This window comes from Melopsittacus undulatus, chromosome 10 (genome assembly GCF_012275295.1).
Source record: "Melopsittacus undulatus isolate bMelUnd1 chromosome 10, bMelUnd1.mat.Z, whole genome shotgun sequence".
NCBI lineage: Eukaryota > Metazoa > Chordata > Aves > Psittaciformes > Psittaculidae > Melopsittacus > Melopsittacus undulatus.
Genome location: NC_047536.1, coordinates 28,426,539 through 28,444,511, shown reverse-complemented (window position 1 = coordinate 28,444,511; position 17,973 = coordinate 28,426,539). Strand labels below are relative to the sequence as shown.

Here is a 17,973-nt window from a genome sequence, read left to right as displayed (position 1 = left end):
GATCCTAGAAATGATTTTTTTTGGGGGGTCACTTTAGATGTCCTAGCAACTGCTGTAGCCAAATAAAAAAAACCAACCCCCCAGAAAACTCAACCAAAACCCCAAACCACTTTTATCCCATGTTGCTGAGAAGAGTATGCCTCTTAGGCTTGGCTTTGATGCTGAGCTCCAGGCATGCATAGCCTCCAGGATTTTGGATTTTATTGGTGTCCATTACATTCAGCAGTGATGTGCTGTGTGCTTGCTGGGTTTTTCTCAGGAGGCAGCAGGTTGCCTGTTGCCATATCTCGGTCCTTCACTTTATTACCACCCAATCCCCACTCCATTTCTTTTTTGTTAGTTGAAAGCATGCTCCAGAAATGTATTACACTTTTTAAATTGTCTGTGTTTCGGGATGTATATGGGTAATTTGGCTTCTTCTCTTCTCTGTGCATCTCCTATGACTCCCTTATTCTTTCAGTACCTTTAGACATTGTAGCATCTTTAAACAGATCCAGTGTTTGGCAATGAGGTAACAGCCAGTTCTCTGTTCCTGGAACAGCAAATTACCAGTTTCAGATCCTTAAATACGGGATGTTGGTATTTGAATCTATGGAACTCTTCAAGACTGGCAGTAGAGTGTATGTGTGCATACACATATATGCTTAAGTATAGAGCTTTTGTATCAGAATGCCTTTGTATCATTCCATTTCCGTAATGAAGCATTTCATCCGCTTCCTTTCTTAAAAAAAGGAACAGTTCATTTCAAATGTGTTAATGTCGTGAAAGGAAACAGTGTAGATTAGTGCTGCTGCTAATTTAACCCAGCATTTACAGCAAAAATGCCTGAGGGTCTTCTGGTTTCATTTGCATTTTGCTGTTCTTATAATATGAATCTTAAGTGCTGGGGTTTTGTTATTTTTCTCTTTTTTAACACTTAAAAGAAATAACATGTAGGCTCTGTGGGAAATGTGGTTAGAGATCTAGAAAGCCATTTTTCCTGGTTCCCTGTTTTTGTCTCTTGTTAATCCTGTACAGTCAGTACAGAAGAAAAATAAACCCCTGCAAAATACAATGTCACCAACCTAGTGTCAGAGATGGAATTTATGAAAACACCCATTTTAGCTGCCTCGTGTTTGAGATATTAGACTGTGGCAGTCAAGATCATATTCTCCAGACTGCATTCTTCATAAGCAGAAATACTGGCAGCCATGTGTTAAGTTATAAAAAGATAGCAGCTGATGTCAGGGCTTATTTCAGAGAGGAGCCATTTCAGAATACTGTACTAATTTGGAGCAGGTATATGTAAAATAGAATTCTTCCCTTGACATGTAGCTTTCAGTGTAAACTGATACAGAGCTGAATAATAGGGTAGAGAAAGATGAGCAAATAATAAGCTGCAGTATATAGCACACTTACAAAGAAATCGTCAGCAATGTACGTGATTATTTGTGCAAAACTGAGAGGAAGAGAAAACCAGTTCAGTTTGGCCTCTATGTTAGGGGTTTCTGAGCTGGTACAAAATCCTCCTGCTCTGATGTTGAAAAGTTACCACACTTTGAACCAGAGCCTTAGCTAATTCAAAACTGCTCATAGAGGAGACCACAGCCTTTCTATGCAAGCAGCCCTCCAAATGCACTGACTTTATGTGTGCAGAAACCTGTTCTCTGGTCATACTGGGTGTGGATCAATACCATCCACAAATACAGCTGTATCTGGACAGGAAACGGAGTTTTGAGTTCTGCTTCATTTGGTTGACGGTATTTAACAAAATTAATGTTATCCACTGAAAGGGCATGAATTTAACTCCATAATTTCTTTTTAATGGTGATTTTTTTTGTAGTGACCTCTGGGCTAGGTTCACATATTTGTTTCATACACAATTCTGTCTTAGAATTTCTTAAACTTATTATGCCACTGAAATACCAGTTCTATAATAAATCCATTCCATTGGTTTTCATTAATTCCAGTTAGATCAAAGAGCTTCACCATGAATTTTCTAGCTCTATAATTTTTGGCATACTTACACAGTATTTACTTACAATGTGCAGTTCTGTTTCTACAGATTGGGATTAATGTCCAAGGACAGCAGAATTCTCATTAAAACTTCCAAAATTGTCTCAGCTTGAAAAAAAAAAAGTGCATGTAACAGTTCAGCCATCAGTGCACCAATTGAAACTCTCTCTCTATAGATATATATATCTGCTTTAGTGGAGCATGTGAATTGGATACAAATAACTTTCACCATTTGCAGCTTTATGACATCTTGTTGATAAGGTAAAGATGTAGGTGATCTTGGACAAGTCACCACACCATGTGTGTGTTTGAAGCCAAGGAAGGTAGACAAGGAGTGGGGTTTTTTTCTATCACAATGTTTTCTAACTGCTTCTGAGTGACAAGTACAATGGGTAATTTCAGTGTTATTGGGAGCAATTGCTTCATGAGGAATGTAAAAGCATAATCTCTGGTAAATGTTCTGTTACTTTATTATGCAAACTAATAACATTTTAACACACAAATAATGTTAGGTTTGTATTCTGATAAATTTAAATTCAGTTCTTAATTTGAAGCCCAGAGTGTTTTCTGTCCAGAACTCCTGTACATGAAATACAGTCAAATGGGTTTTTGTCTTAAAATAACTAATGGTATAATGATTTTAGATGGATTAATATCTAAGGCTTTTTTTTTCCTTGTTTGTTTGTTTCAGGACATCAGGCATGAAGCCAGTGACTTTCCATGTAAAGTGGCCAAACATCCCAGAAACAAAAATAGAAATAGGTACAGAGATGTCAGCCCCTGTAAGTACACTTTCTTTTCCATTGTTTGATGGTTGGCCTCTAATGACTTCTTGTAACAGCTAAATGTTCTTTGTAAGGACAAAATTTGTGTTAGGGGGATATGCATCCAAGACAATTCTTTTTGTTATTGTATTTGAGATAGATGTCACAGGATGCCCCTATATTCATAGGATTTTACTAGAGCACCATGCAGTAGGTTCTGTATTAGTGGGCACAAATCTGAAGAAAGGAGCTTTCTTTACGTTTGAATTCTTGTGCTAGGGAAGAATGGTGACTGAAGTAGCATTAGTAAGATGGCAAGTATCCTTTCTGTGTCAGTGTACTTACTAGAGCATCTTTCTAGTCAGTCTAAGAATCTACAGATTCTTACAGATTCTGTAAGAATATATATTAGAATATATAGAAGAGTCTCTATGTTAGAATATGTATAAGTATCTATAGATTCTTATAGAGCATCTTCTAGTCAATAGAAGCATAACTGCTTCCGTTGGGAGAGGGGAAACAGTCTTGCATAAAATACATGACTTTTAGGAAGAAGTCTAGGCTAATTAGAACAGAGGGGCCATTAGCAAAGGTGGCACTACTAGTGAGACTCATGTTTCTGAAATAATTTTTGTTATATATTCTGGTGCCAAGTACATCCTTGAGCATGTTTCCTCTGTACAAGGCACAGTTCGGTGTTGCAGCATGTCCTCTTTTTTATGATCCCATGTACAAAGGCAGTAACACAGAGCATGCCAGGCATAGGAAGTCTGAACTTCTGGGGTGCAAGAGAGGCTGCAACAACCAAAACATGCAAAGTGCAATGAAGTGCAGGACAGTAGTTTAATGGTCAGCAGATAATACTTAATGTGTTAGATGCTAAAGGAAGTTCACAGCTGGTTCAGTAAACTGCCGCCTTTGTGCTGTGTGACAGTGCCTGTTCTGGCTCTTCTTTCCCCCTTCAAGGGTGCAGCACTGCCACCTGATTTAAATGTGGAGTTTCTATAGGCTCTACCGCTTGACAGATGTCTGCTGTTCAAAGACAAGAGTATTATTGTATATCAGAAAACTTCCTCTTAGTAGTTAAAAGTTCCTGAAGTCTTGGAGCAGTTGACTGGGAATAGTAATGGTTTGCTTTACGAAGCAGTTCTAGTATTTGGGGTTGTGAGTAACAAATAGTTGCTCTTTACCTTTAGATAATACTGCTTCCAGTCTGCTTGGCTTTCTTGCAAAATGTGGGGACTTGTGTGTGTGTGTTGGTGTTTTGGTTTATTTTAATTCCAAGTGGAGCAAGCTGAGACTAACAAGAGAGCAATGAAATTACATTTCTGGAATTCTTGTTGTGTTCATTCTGCATGAAGGTGTGGTTGGGTTGGGGGAACAGTAGCTGAGTGTAAGAAGAGTAAGAAGTCTGTGTTCTGTTTGTTCAATATATGTTTAGGCAGACCTTTAAAAACCTTGAACAAGGTGGGTTTGAATGTTTAAGCTGCAAAAGATAAGCAGTTGTGTAATGAGATTTATTTATAAAGAATGACTTGATAACTAACTGTACAAATAGACCAGTGTGATCTGGTTTGCAAATTACCATTGAGATTACTTCAAAGACTTCCATTCTTGCAATGTATTCTTGGAAGATGAAGTGCCACATCTGTCTGTTACTGCCCTGTTGTAGTACTGTTCTTGGGGGACTTGTATTTCCAGAGTTACAAGCACCAGCAAACACTTCTGTGCTATTTGTCATTAAACTCTTTAGGCTTTTTTGATCTTAACGTCTGATGAGGTTGTGCATGCATTGTGCTGTGTTGCATAGATTTTAACCAGTGTTTTCTAATTATGCTGCAGTTGATCACAGTCGAATTAAGCTAAACCAAGGTGACAATGACTATATCAATGCTAGTTTGATAAAAATGGAAGAGGCCCAAAGGAGCTACATCCTTACCCAGGTAATTGCTGGCAGTGGACAATAAAAATCTTATGGTGATTGGAGTTGGTTTTCGTGGGTTTTCTTTAGCCTCATTGTGTTTGTGTTCTCTATTGTAAGGCTACTTAAGTGCTTATTGACATCTGTGTGCATATGTAAGCATGCACATAGAACAGATTTATAGAAGTGCTACAGATTCCTTCTTGCTTCCTGTCAGCTCAAGACTGACTTTTTGTGGAGTGTTTTAGCCACTTTCTATATTTGACTTTAGACCCATCAATGCTACAAACTAACATACTTCTACAAATCTGCTTGTTGGCTTATGACAAGCAGCATTTAGATGTGATTGAAATGAATCATGCTTCTACATGGAACACCAGAACAGTGGTTTCATACCATTGGTCTTAAGTGGCCTGGTAAATTCCCTGAACAGAGGTAAACCTCAAGGGAGGGCTTCACGTTTACAGAACTGTATTTATGAAAGTAAAGATATCTCCTACAGGTTTTGAATAAGACTTTTAACTATAACAGGTATTTGAGTGGGGCTGAAGTTAAATATATTAGGGAATCTTCTGTTCCAAATAAGCAGAATGCTCTATCACATGTTTCTTGTTAAACATCCTTCTGAAAGTGATGGTTCTTTAGCATTTACAAATAACATACCTACTGATACCACAACTTCCAAAAGGCTTAAGTTGGGCAGTGCTGATGCTTGTACCTTTAATGTGAGAGAGGAAAGCTATTAATACTGACTTCAGTGATGGGAATTTGGGGGGGTGGAAGCGGCTGGTTTTCACTGAATCTGTGAATTCCACACCTATTTATATAACAGATTTAAAAATACACGGGTAGCCTGTCATCTTCTTCTGAGAGCCAGCATCTGTGCCAAAACTCTTGTTTGTCCTAAATGATCAGTTTGCTGGAGACTGTCCTGGTCTTTAATCTTGCCTTGTTTTTTACCTCTCCTTCCATGCTTTAGATAAACATGGGCTGGCATTAATATTTTGAAGCAGCAGCTCTTCCTTCCTATTTCTAGAGAATAAAGATAAATCTTCTAAGGGAGAAGTGTTCACTATGAAAATGATTCTGTGCACACAGCTCATACTTCACTTACTCAGGAAAAGGGAGGTTGATCATAGGGTCAAACTGGTATGTAGAATAGTCAAATGTGGAGCTAAGCTGTTACTAGTTTTTTGTTCTGATCTAGAATTTAATGGATTTGAGTGGCTTTATTTAAATCCAGTCATTCTTCCTGAAGACCCTGGCCTGCAGTTCTGCTGAAGCAAAGTGATGGATAGCACATATGAGAAGCACAATAATACTGTGCTGGCTTGTGTTGCCCAAACTTCAGAACAATGATTTTGGAGTAGGAAATACCAAAGGAACATAGCACAAACACACAGTTACATCGACTTTGTGAGTAGATAGTAGTCTTTAAAAGGAGTTGGCATTGCTTCAGTCCCAGAGCAGATCAATGAAGATTTTGGAAAACCATGTAATTTGTTACTGATCTGGCATTGTTTCAGTCTTTTGAATGTCCATTCAGTCAAGTACTTTTCAAGTATTACGAATAACAATGATGAATAGAAGAATAGTCTAACATAGGTGTTAATTCTGCTCTTACTCAGTGAGGTTCTATTATCCCATTGCTTTGTGCACCTTTTCTGAGAAGATTCTCAGCATTTTTCACTCCCAGTTCTGTTCTCACAAGTGAGACTACTTCTCTCTTCCTGTTTTATATGGGGGGGAAAGATTAACTGTGCTTTCATGGGTAAACTCATAATGGGAAAATGGAACTTAAAGCTGTATCACCGCATTTTTTTACAGTTTGAAATGAGAAGTTGCTTGTTACTTGTCGGAATTTATTGCCTAGTGCAGTAACTTCTAGTGGGGAGCGTTGCACTGACATTAACAGAAAATAATGCTTATTTCTGGGGATTCTGTCTCTGCAGGGACCTTTGCCAAATACTTGTGGTCACTTTTGGGAGATGGTTTGGGAACAGAAAAGCCGTGGTGTTGTCATGTTGAACAGAGTGATGGAAAAGGGATCTGTAAGTACTTTTAATTCTAGCTATGTGTTCAGTGCATGGTTTTTCTTTATGAAATAAACCCCGAACAAAACCCAAGCAATCAAAGCAACAATAAAAACCAACCCAAAGAATGGGGTGGGGTAGGAAGGAAATGACCATAAGTCATTTTATCTAAGAAATTATCCCTAGAATTGAATATCCACTGAACCAATCTTAGTGCAGTCAGAAAATGACTTGGTTTGTAATTGTAGGTCCTAATTTCTCCTGAATTTGTTCTCTGTTGCTACCATAAGTATCTGAATGTAGTTCTTTTCAGTGTACACAGATTGTACCTGTCAAAGGCCATTTGCAGCAAGTGTTCATTCACAAGCTTTATGAAATGGTTTTGAAGTAGTTAGAGAGACACTTTGACTCCAGGCTTCCTTCATGCAGTAAGAGCTCTGATTAGTAAAGGCACCACTAAGGCACATTGTATCTCTACCAGTGTCATTGTTTTACAAAATTCGTAAGAGGGCTTAGGAGAATGGAGGTAGGATTGGAAGCACTTCACCTGGTATCTGCTTTGAGCAGTGATGTCCTGGGTGATGTGGAACCAGCTGTTAAGCCTATGCTTTACTCACTGTGACAAGTGTGGTGGTCTAAAGGTCTGTCCAGACCTTTTAGGAAGCTTATATTGGACAAGACAGGCAGAAGGTGAAGGGAAACAATAGATGAACAAACAGTTGAGGTTAATTTTGAGGTCATTTACCTTCAGATAGAACAAAGGTTTTGCTTCCTCTGACACATGGAGTAGATGCTGTCTTGAGAGGAAATGCCTCGCCCTTTCTCATGGTGATGACAGGAACCACTAGGCATGGTTTTCATCCTTGGGTCACAGTTCTGCCTCTATGCTAATTCCACATCTGCCATCCTTACAGTGGACTTGGCAGCTGTGCTGACTTCAGACAAAAGCAATTTTAAAGACTGATAGAAATACACAATTTAAAGTAGAATGTTACAGTGTAGTCAGCATAAGGACACTTTGGAGGAGGGCTGGCGGGTTCGTTGGGCATTCACCAGTGATAACTGGGTGGTACATGCTTCAGCGTAATTGGGAAAGAATTCCCAATAATCAGGAAAATTCTTGTGCAGTGAGTAGTGTTCTAATAAATGGCAGCCTTGAATTTTTAGAGTTTTGCTTTTTTTTTGTAGTGCAAGTGAAATTTAATCTTCAAAAGAGTTGCAGTAACCATATTTTCAATAGTTTCTTCCTTTCCAACCATTCCCTCTCATTCTCTGCACTGCCAATGGTTCTGAACAAAATGAATTACTGAGATCCCTCAGGGCAGGCTGCTTACACTTCTCAGCAAGCAGCACTGGGGGACCTACACAGTGGAGCACAACAAAATATTGTTTGCAGACACATTTGGTGGAGAAATGAGACACAAAGCCAGTGGCTGTCTCTTTAACATCAATAAGAGAAAAAGTGCAGAGAATTGTAATGCATTCTATACCCTGAGAAACTGGAGAATGGATTTTGAGTAAGAACTAGAAATAGTTGGAACAGAACTGGTGTTAGTCCATGAATAAATTACTGAAGAGTTTTCTTACTTATTCCAATACTGTCAGAAATCATCTTAGTCTTGAGAATTTTGGGTTTTTTTCATTGTTCTTCCATGTCAACTTTAAACCCATATTATTTGCCCTTTAATAAAGCAGACATTAGCCATGTCCAGCAATCCATTCCATTGCATGGTTAGCAATGGTTAGGTGGTGGTCATAATCCCATTTCAGAGGTGCTTAGTGGGAGAAGAAGCTGGCCGCTTCACCCAGTCACGATATCCTTAGATTTAACTGTCAGAAACTTGGCTGCAGGCTTCCTATTCATGTTGCTGATGAGTTTCTTTAGTTCTTAGTTTCAATTTTTCACTGCAAAATGTGCTACTTTGCTATTTGGTTGACTCATTTCAGCTCCTAGCACGTAGCAGGCTTTGCAAAAGTCAGCTCTCTGTGATAGTTTACTGAGAAAATTGAAATTCAGTCAGAAGTACGTAATGGGAACGTTTGCTGAATGCAGGGTTTTTGTTCGGCTCTTTACTTCGAAACTGTGCCATGCAAAATCCAAATGATCTCACTGCTATTTTTATTTCTGTGGTAAGTGAATGGAGTAACCCAAAATCTCATCTGATGTTACACTTGCAAATTAGCAGTGGTGTCATTCTCTATATGTAGCTTCTTCGTGGAATACATAATGGTTTTCACAGTGTGTTCTGCTCTTGTTAGCATCTATCTCTTCTTTTGAAATTAAAATGTTTGACATGAGGGTAATAAATAAAATGCAGAGTAGACTGAAACTCAGATGTTGGCAGAGTGTTGAGAGAGCTTTTATACCTAGACAGTTATTAGATTTGTGGCTTTGTTTGTTCTGACACAAGCTAAAACAGATAATGGCGTTGGTGATTTTGATTAGATTCCATAAGTCACACTCTTTGAGCTTATGTGTAGAAGAAAGAGAGCTCTACCTAAACAGACCTGTCCTCCATCCTTGATTCAGTCAGGGTCAAATAGTTTGACTCATACAACAGGTTCAGTGGAGATGTGGTTCTGCAGTACAAAGGAAGACTGTTCTTCACACTAGAACTGTTCCTCCGTATCATAAAAGCAGATGAAATTATCTCATAAGAAAATGTTATATTTAAGGATGTTTATTCCTTGCCTTTTACACACACATAAATGGTATATAAATGTCTCTATTTGTTTTTAGGTCAAGTGTGCACAGTACTGGCCACAGAAGGAGGAGAAAGAAATGTTTTTTGAAGATACAAACTTGAAACTAACATTGATATCTGAAGATATAAAATCCTATTACACAGTACGACAGCTAGAATTGGAAAACCTTACAGTAAGTACAGAAACTAGCACCAGTCAGGTTCTTCAGTCCCTCTGAGGTGAGATTCGCCTCCTCATCAACAAGGCCTTGAAAAAGATGGTCGTAAATTATAGCAGATTTTGGTCTGGCATTGCTGATTCTGCATGAGGCTGTTCTTCAGCCTCTGGTTTGTGTGTTGTGGAAATGAAACTCCTGAATATTTATGAAACATATTTGGGGAAACTACAGTCATTTCCATGTCTCAGCCATACCCCGAGTGTGAAGGTCAGTTTGTCACTACCTTTCAGAGAACCCTTTATAAAATCACTTAGCAGATGTTCTAGTGCTATTGTGTTATAGCTGAAATAATTGCTTTTCCTATTAATGTACATGTTTGCATGTGTCTGCTTCTAAGGTTTATTTTTAGGGTTTTTTTGGCTTAAATCTTCAGGCTTTGCATTGATGGTCTTCAGAAAGCAAGAGCTGTTCTAGTCCTAGTCCTGCAATAAGCTGTATGGAGCTCAATACAATACCACTGGCTTTAAGAGAAATATTCTTTCTTTTCTTTTTTCCTCTTTTTCTTCTTTTCTTCATATTCTTTCATTATCATCTTTTTGCTCCTTCTTTTGTCTTTTTTTTCCTCCTCTTTCACATTTTTCTTCTTTTGTGCAACACCAAAATGAAAGCATACATGCCGTTTCCCACCCTTCCTCTTCTCTTCAACACTGCCCTGTGTTAGAGCAGTGAGAGCTAATCTAAAGCTCCTTGGGGAGACTGGCTAAGGAAGCACCATTAACTGCCACCGAATGCAGGTCACTGAAGATAACGTCTTAGGTCCTCGATGCTGGGCTAGGTTGGGATATGCTAGCCTGCATTCTGTTGTGTGCTGCTCACTGCTGGAAGACACAGTTATTCCTTTACTCATCCGTTAGCATCTCACATGCTTCATTTTGCCAGGAAGTGTGACAGCAGATACAAATTTGATCAAATTATGCCTGGTGTGTTAAGTACAGTGTCTGCCATAGACATGTTTGAGGGCTGTAGCTCAGTACTGCAGGAGGAGGTGAGCACCAGTGGGTTAGCAGTCTTAGAAAAAGTATTCAAGTTGGGAACAAACCTGTAAAGAAACAGCTGTGATAATGTGAGGGCTTTGTCTGCAGAAAGTGTAAAGGGCTTTTATAACTCGAGGTACTTCATTTTGAGAAATCATCAAATGATGTTCTGTCATTAGAAACTGGAAGAGGCAATGCCAGCTGTCTTGTGGTGATACTGAACTCTACTGAATAAACTGAACTGTGTTAGAAATTAGTAAATTTACTGATCCAATTTCCTTTGCTTAGAATGGAGAGCTTCACAGAGATAATTCTTTGTTATTAGTTCCTGAGCTGTGCAGCTATAAAAGCTCCTTGACTGGTGGAACTTTGTCAGTTGAATTTAAGCCAGCTGTTCTAAAGATGTAGTGACAGCCATGAAGTCTGAGTAGCGCACAAAGCTGAGTGGGCACATGCTTCCATTCCATGGAAGTCAGAGTTACTTTCAAAGGAAGTAGCTAAAATTTTTCCAAAGGAACAAAATTTTAAACTGATTTGAAGGTAAAAATGTTTGAAGCTGAATATAGAAGCATAGAGTCATAGAATAGTTAGGGTTGGAAAGGACCCTAAGATCATCTAGTTCCAACCCCCCTGCCATGGGCAGGGACACCTCACACTAAACCATGCCAGCCAAGGCTCTGTCCAACCTCGACTTGAACACTGCCAGGGATGGAGCATTCAGAACCTCCCTGGGCAACTCATTCCAGTGCCTCAGCACCCTTACAGTAAAGAATTTCTTCCTTATATCAAGTCTAAACCTCTGCTGTTTAAGTTTCAACCCGTTACCCCTTGTCCGATCACTACAGTCCCTAATGAATAGTCCCTGCCCAGCATCCCTGTAGGCCCCCTTCAGATACTGGAAGGCTGCTATGAGGTCTCCACGCAACCTTCTCTTCTCCAGGCTGAAGAGCCCCAATTTTCTCAGCCTGTCTTCATATGGGAGGTGCTCCAGTCCCCTGATCTAAATATATAAGTGACTGTTTCCTAGGGAAATCCATGAGGAATTGTGTTTGCTGCTTAGAACTTGTTATAGGTACCTGTGCTTTCAATACTGGTGACTCATGTATCCAAGCTAAAAGACTTCCTAAATACTGTTTTTACAGACACAGGAAACCAGAGAGATTCTGCACTTTCATTATACCACGTGGCCTGACTTTGGCGTCCCGGAGTCACCTGCTTCATTCCTCAACTTCCTGTTCAAAGTGCGTGAGTCTGGCTCGCTTAACCCGGAGCATGGACCCGTTGTGGTGCACTGCAGTGCTGGAATCGGGAGATCCGGAACTTTCTGTTTGGTTGATACATGTCTTCTACTGGTAAGAACCACTTATTCCAGATTATGTGCTATGTCTGTGGAGTTGTTACGGGTTGTTGTGGGTTTACAAAGAGCTGTGGTATGTTCTGTGAAGTATTTTGCATGCTATTTCCCATTCTCATGTTCATATTCTGGTTTGGAAGTGTATTCCAAGGGCAGATTTTGTTCCTGACTGGCCATATTAAGTCTGTGAGAAAAAGAGTCTCTAGTTTTAGTGTGATTCACAAAGATAGGCTTTCCCCTCATGGTTTAAAAAAATCACTGATGTCTGCTAAGTAACAGTGTGGACTGTCCTGGAACAATGTGAAATAAATCTAATGTGTTTCCTTTTACAGAGTCAACTTTGCCTTAGGCAGGAGGAAATTGTCCTGACTTCAGGATAAAAGTGCAGTTCCCTTGGCTTTATTCTGTCCCTGTGTGAGAGCAGTCACAGAACGAAGTCAGGCCTAGGTTAAAATGTCCTGGGTGGGGTGTTTTTTTCCCTAATTATATTTTCAAAACAAAAAAGGCCAAAAGGGGCAAATATACCACATTTTGAGGCCAAGTGGCTGTCTTTTTAGAGACCCAATACACAGCTGCTGCTACCGGGTTTGCATGAGTTTATTAACTCGATAATATGAAGGGTAATGTGAAGGTCCTCCTGCAGAATGAGTCATTGAGCATCTCATCAGAGCATAAAGCTTGTTTCAAATTTTTATCTTCAGATGGACAAGCGGAAAGATCCTTCTTCTGTGGACATTAAACAGGTCCTCCTGGAGATGAGGAAGTACCGCATGGGGCTCATACAGACAGCAGACCAGCTCCGCTTCTCCTACCTAGCTGTTATTGAAGGGGCAAAATTCATTATGGGAGATGCTTCAGTGCAAGTGAGTCCTATTGACTGCACAGCCTGTTTTAACTCGAGTGGATATGTGGGATAAGCAGAATAGAGAAACCTTTGCATTTCATGCTTGCTTTAGCTTCAGTAGTTTTTATGGGGTTCTTAAACACAGTGCTTTACAGTCTGTCACGATCTACAGTGTGGTATGTAAGAACCTTCACAAAAGTACCCATGATATAAGAGGTAGCCCTGTGTGCTTTACAGCACCATAATTGGTGTGTAGACTGGCTTCATTGGCCTTGTGTTTCACTTGAGATCATAAAAACTCTCTAATATGCCAGAAGGTGCAGTATCATGTTTAAATCCTCTAAGCTTGTTATATTGCAAGCAGAACTCCAGGAGCACAGATTCTGTTTTGTACTATTTGAATGTTACAGAAGTAGGTGATAATTTTTGCATTTATAGCTGTTGTCTGCTGGATGTAGCTGAGGTTTGGAGTTCTTGTATCTCTGTAATTTCCTTTTTTTAGAATGCAAATGAACGGGTAGAGTATAAAGACCCTGCCATGTTAAAAGTTACGGTATCTTACCTAAAAGCAATGGAGAAAAACTTAACAGGGCTTTTTCTTCACTGAAGGAACAGTGGAAAGAGCTCTCCAATGAAGACCTGGACCCACCTCCTGAACATACCCCACCACCTCCCAGACCACCAAAGCGAACATCAGAAATGCACAATGGAAGGATGCATGAACACACAGAATTCCTTCCTAAACATCAAGTAGCAGAGGAAGAGATAAGGTGTTTGGTCAGCACTGTGGAAGAGACGGTTCCAGATGGCAGGGCTCATTCATCTGTGCCACTGATCACAGACAGGTAATGCATTTAGTTTCCCCACTTTTAACTGTCCCAGGAGGAGTGTCCAGTTGGCTTACAGAGTTGAGAGGCTGTAGGATGTTTGCTCATAGCTTTTCATACAGAAGGGTTTGAACAGACCTTGATCAAGTTAGTGTAATAGTTCCAACCCACGCTCTTTTTAGTAAAGCTCTTATGCTCTTGTTCATTTACCTCCACGCATAAGCCAGGGCCTCTTACAGGATCCTGCTAGTAAAAGGAGAAGTGACAGCATAATGAGGTGGTTCAGTCTTGATTTACGTGCAGTATATGTTAATTTACAGAGGAGCTCTTTTACTACTCAGAGGCAGTATTAGTCATGTAGCTGAAAACTAGGCTGACTGGCTTTAGCCACACTCAGAAACGTGAAAGGAATTGCAGGCAAAGCTACTTTTGATGAAAGGAGCAGAGTGAGCTCGTGAACAGAGGACTTTCTGCCTGTCACTGCAACCTGACTGTCAGGACTTGCTGTGTACCTGACAGCAGCGAACCCGGGGCTTCTGCCTGCGCAACCGCTAGGTGTCACTCCTGGTTTACCGGAGTGCTGTGGGAGTGGATGATGTCCACTTGCCCTGGTGTTGCTGGCATCCTGCATGGTAACGGGTTGTATTTAGAGCAACCAGATGAATGGAGAGTCCAGCGCGGAGTGGTTGTTTCCCTCCAGTACTGAATGTTTCTGTCTTTGTCCTTAAGCACTAGTCAAGACACTGAAATTCGGAGGAGAACTGTTGGTGAAAACCTGCGTCTCTCACCCCACAAAGAAGAGTCGAAGAAGTCGGAGAGCTCAGAAGAGGATGATGAGAACATGATGACAACCTGGAAGCCATTTCTAGTGAATATATGCATGTTCACCTTCCTGACGGCGGGAGCTTACCTCTGTTACAGGGTGTGTTTTCATTGATGGACGTGCCAGCAAGAGCGACCCTGCAGAAAACACCACCGATTCCATGGGTTTGTAATCAGCTCCTCTGAAGAAAAGCGAATGGAGGCACCTGAGCCTCGTCTCAGTGGAGGTAGATCTTAGCTTGAAAGGCCGGAACTTTGGTTAGGGCTTAAAGAGAGAATTGATGCACTAGGGTTTTATCTAGCCCTGTGGTCCCAAGAACATAATATTCTAATCTCAGGGCCTTAAAATATTCAGGAGTAAGCAGAGAAAATGCCAAATAGTCTGTTTTCCTTTTCTTTCTTTTTTTTTTTTCCTCAATTTCTTTCTTTTTTTAGACTCAGTAGTAGAACTACAACACATTGTTGTTTTTAGCCTTTTTTAAAAAGCCAGTTCTTGTTCTTTTTCTTTTGTTTCAGAAAAACTAGGCACAAGTGAAACTTGCTTGTACTCTCCAAGTGTTGTAACCAAATACATGACTTATATTGACGAGTTCCCAAAAACAGAAAAAGAACCCCACATACCTGAAGAATGTACCTTTTTGGAAGGGGAGGGCTCTGGGGGATGGATGTTGTGGTTGGGGTTTTTGGTTTAGGGTTTCTTTTTAACTTGCTTCATCATTGCAGACTGAGTTGTGGGCAGTGCCTGTGGTATTGATATATTTAATCCTGGCATAACTCTTCTTAAAGAGCTTATTGTTTTACATGTGTTTATAGAAACAGGCTTCCGCATTTGCTCAGGGTATCCCAACATGTCAAGCTCTTTTTTTTTCCTTCTTTTCCTTTAATAACTGTATTCCCTCATTGACTTTTGTTGCACTCTACTTGCACATGCGCCTATTTACATTGCACCATCCTCTGTAAAGCTGGTTTTACTTTTACATTCTAGGTTAGGAGAGGTTGAGGGGAGGGAGAGAAACAGGAAGGGAAATTCAACCAAAACGTGTCCACCAGCATTGTGCAGCTGGCATTCAGACGGACCAGTGCTTAAACCTCATCATTTGGAATGTAAAATGCAGTTTCACTCTGCTCCATAAGGAATAGCTTCCTGCGAGGGCCAGGGACGTGCTTGGAGCCACCGTAGGTGATGAGCAGGAAAGCATTGTGTAAATCCAGAGTAATTAATGCTGTGGCAGCTTCCTTAAGACATAAAAAGCTCAACAAAAGCCATCTTGGTCTATGGATGTATCAGTTGGTTCATGATGCAAGCGTTCGTGTGCTGCTTTGTTCAAAGCAAAGATTTAATGTACTGGCTTTAGTTTGGTTGAAGAGTCGCTCTTCAACACCATGGGGCAGGTGGTACGAGGGGTAGCCCTGCACCTCTGCAGCAGGGGATGGGGATGCTGCCCCTGTGCCGCACCCGGGACTCGAATCATGTAGAGTGCTTGTAAATAAGGATTTGGGTGCATTGGTAGAACTGTGACTGGAAGTCAGCATTGCACTAACTCTTAGTCAGTGCTGTTCCTCGTGTATTACCAAATTATCAATAGAATAACAGCAAAGGCATCTTTGCTCACGTCATGGCGCAGAGGAGAGGAGTAAACTCACTACCAGCGGCTGTAGTGATTGAAACCATGACAGCTGATTTACAACAGTGTTACTAATCAGTTCTTCTTATTTTTAAAGTCTTTCTAGAGTGATAGCACTTAACCACCATTCTCAGTGCGAGCATCGCTATGGAGTACCTTACGTAAGTCTCTCCACTCCATATTTATTTGTGCAAAGCTGTCTGGGTGTAGCTCTTCCTTCAGTGAATAAGTTGGTGAATGGGGGGGTTGGGGGTGGGAGTTATTTCTATTTTGTGTTTTGTTAAGCTTGCATCAAGGGCTTTTCAAAAGTACAATAATAAATCCTCAGGTAGTACTGGGAGTCAATACTTTACCTGTGAGACTGTTGGTCAGACCAGTACTTGAAAGGAGGAATGTTGTAATCAGTCAATATTTAGTTATATTATTGGAAACATGAAAAATGAGTATAGAAAAATGGTAATATATAATGGCTCATCTGTGTATTTAAGATACATTATGTGATTGCTTTGTCCCCACTATTCTCTCCATCTGGTAGAATATTGTTCTAAGGCAACATTTGTACCCCATTTGTATTAAAATGCATGTAAAGTCTTCTAGTGTCCTGATTAAATACCACGTGCTTGAAAGGTGAAAGAACTTATATTTCTGCTTCCTGATGTGCCCAAAAATTATATTTGCATGACCTGATCCTTAAGTGGTTGTGGTTCCAAGGGTGTTGCTGAAAGTCCCTTCGTTCAGCGCTAGACTGGTTTGGTGTTTATCGGATAACATGTACTCGCCCAATCCTTGGCATGACTTCCTATTGAATTCCTGCGTACTCAGTGTAACCCGGTTGTTCGGCATGGTTCATTTCAGCTGAGTAAGTATAGTACAGACATTCCAGAGAGTTTAGTAAGCCCTACCCACACCTCACCCAGGGCACTGGGGGCAGGCAATAGCACAGCAAGTTCAGGGGCTCACTGGCTGTGCTGTCACTGGAAGAGGAGGAGAGGGAAACCTCTTGTGCCAGAGCTCGGGCAGCCTGCTGTGGCCTGCAGAGATGCAGCTCCTCCAGCAGTGGCCCATTTGAAAAAGAAGAACTAGCACTGAAAGAACTGTCCTGTTCCCAGGAGGGAATACGAAATGTTAGGCCTGACAGGAAACCAGAGCATCCTTCCTTTGGGTGCAGAACCATTCACTTGGAAATTACTCTCACAAGAGAAAGCTTCTGCAGCTGATAAGAAAAGAGTTCTGATTATCCCTCTTCCTGGCTTTTGCCATTTCTCCCTCTGTTGCAAACATTCCCAGTCCTGGGATAGGCCGTGGAATGTCCCCCCAGCCTGGAGAGCTGTGTGTAAGGTTTATCATACTGAACTGTATGCATTTTTGTTTCGATGTCCTGTATATGTATGTAGTAGTTTGGGTGTGTATATACAGTAGCGTTTCAAAGTGGGTGTATTGGTTAACCTGTTCTTGGAAAATGGACAAACATCCATGTTAAACTTGTTAGAAAGTTAGTGAGCTGCTCTGCTATATGCCTTAAGCAAATATTTACTCATCAGGTCTTTCTTTTTTACAGATTGCCATAGAATAAACTTTTGTAAAAAAAAAAAAAAAAAGAAAACCCCAAAAAAGCTCAATGTTTTGGTACAACAGTTGCAGGTCTCTGAGTAACCTGTACAGTTTTTCAATGATTTCCCATACGAGTTTTCAGTTCTCATTTTAGTTGTAACAATAAAACTCTTTTTTTAAAGAAGGTCCGTGCGAGTGGTGTTGCTTCCCCTTGTATGCATTTTTGTTTCAATGTCCTGTATATGTATGTAGTAGTTTGGGTGAGGGCTGGCAAGGAACTGGATTTAAACGTTACTGGAAGAACTTACATGTAGGTCAGAGCTCCAGCGAGAGAGAGGTA

The 17,973-nt window shown here is 40.5% G+C and overlaps 1 protein-coding gene across 1 annotated transcript in view; it reads left to right on the top strand.

The window, feature by feature from the left end:
• The window catches only part of PTPN1 (protein tyrosine phosphatase non-receptor type 1), a 43,328-nt gene extending 25,633 nt beyond the window's left edge, over positions 1 to 17,695 (top strand). Inside the window, exons 2-9 of the mRNA XM_034066968.1 lie at positions 2,687 to 2,777; positions 4,602 to 4,702; positions 6,633 to 6,731; positions 9,454 to 9,591; positions 11,753 to 11,962; positions 12,666 to 12,827; positions 13,418 to 13,653; positions 14,365 to 17,695. Coding sequence (XP_033922859.1) covers positions 2,687 to 2,777; positions 4,602 to 4,702; positions 6,633 to 6,731; positions 9,454 to 9,591; positions 11,753 to 11,962; positions 12,666 to 12,827; positions 13,418 to 13,653; positions 14,365 to 14,572 — 1,245 coding nt within the window. The 3' untranslated portion in view covers positions 14,573 to 17,695. The remainder of the gene's footprint in view (positions 1 to 2,686; positions 2,778 to 4,601; positions 4,703 to 6,632; positions 6,732 to 9,453; positions 9,592 to 11,752; positions 11,963 to 12,665; positions 12,828 to 13,417; positions 13,654 to 14,364) is intronic.
• Positions 17,696 to 17,973: the final 278 nt, after the last annotated feature.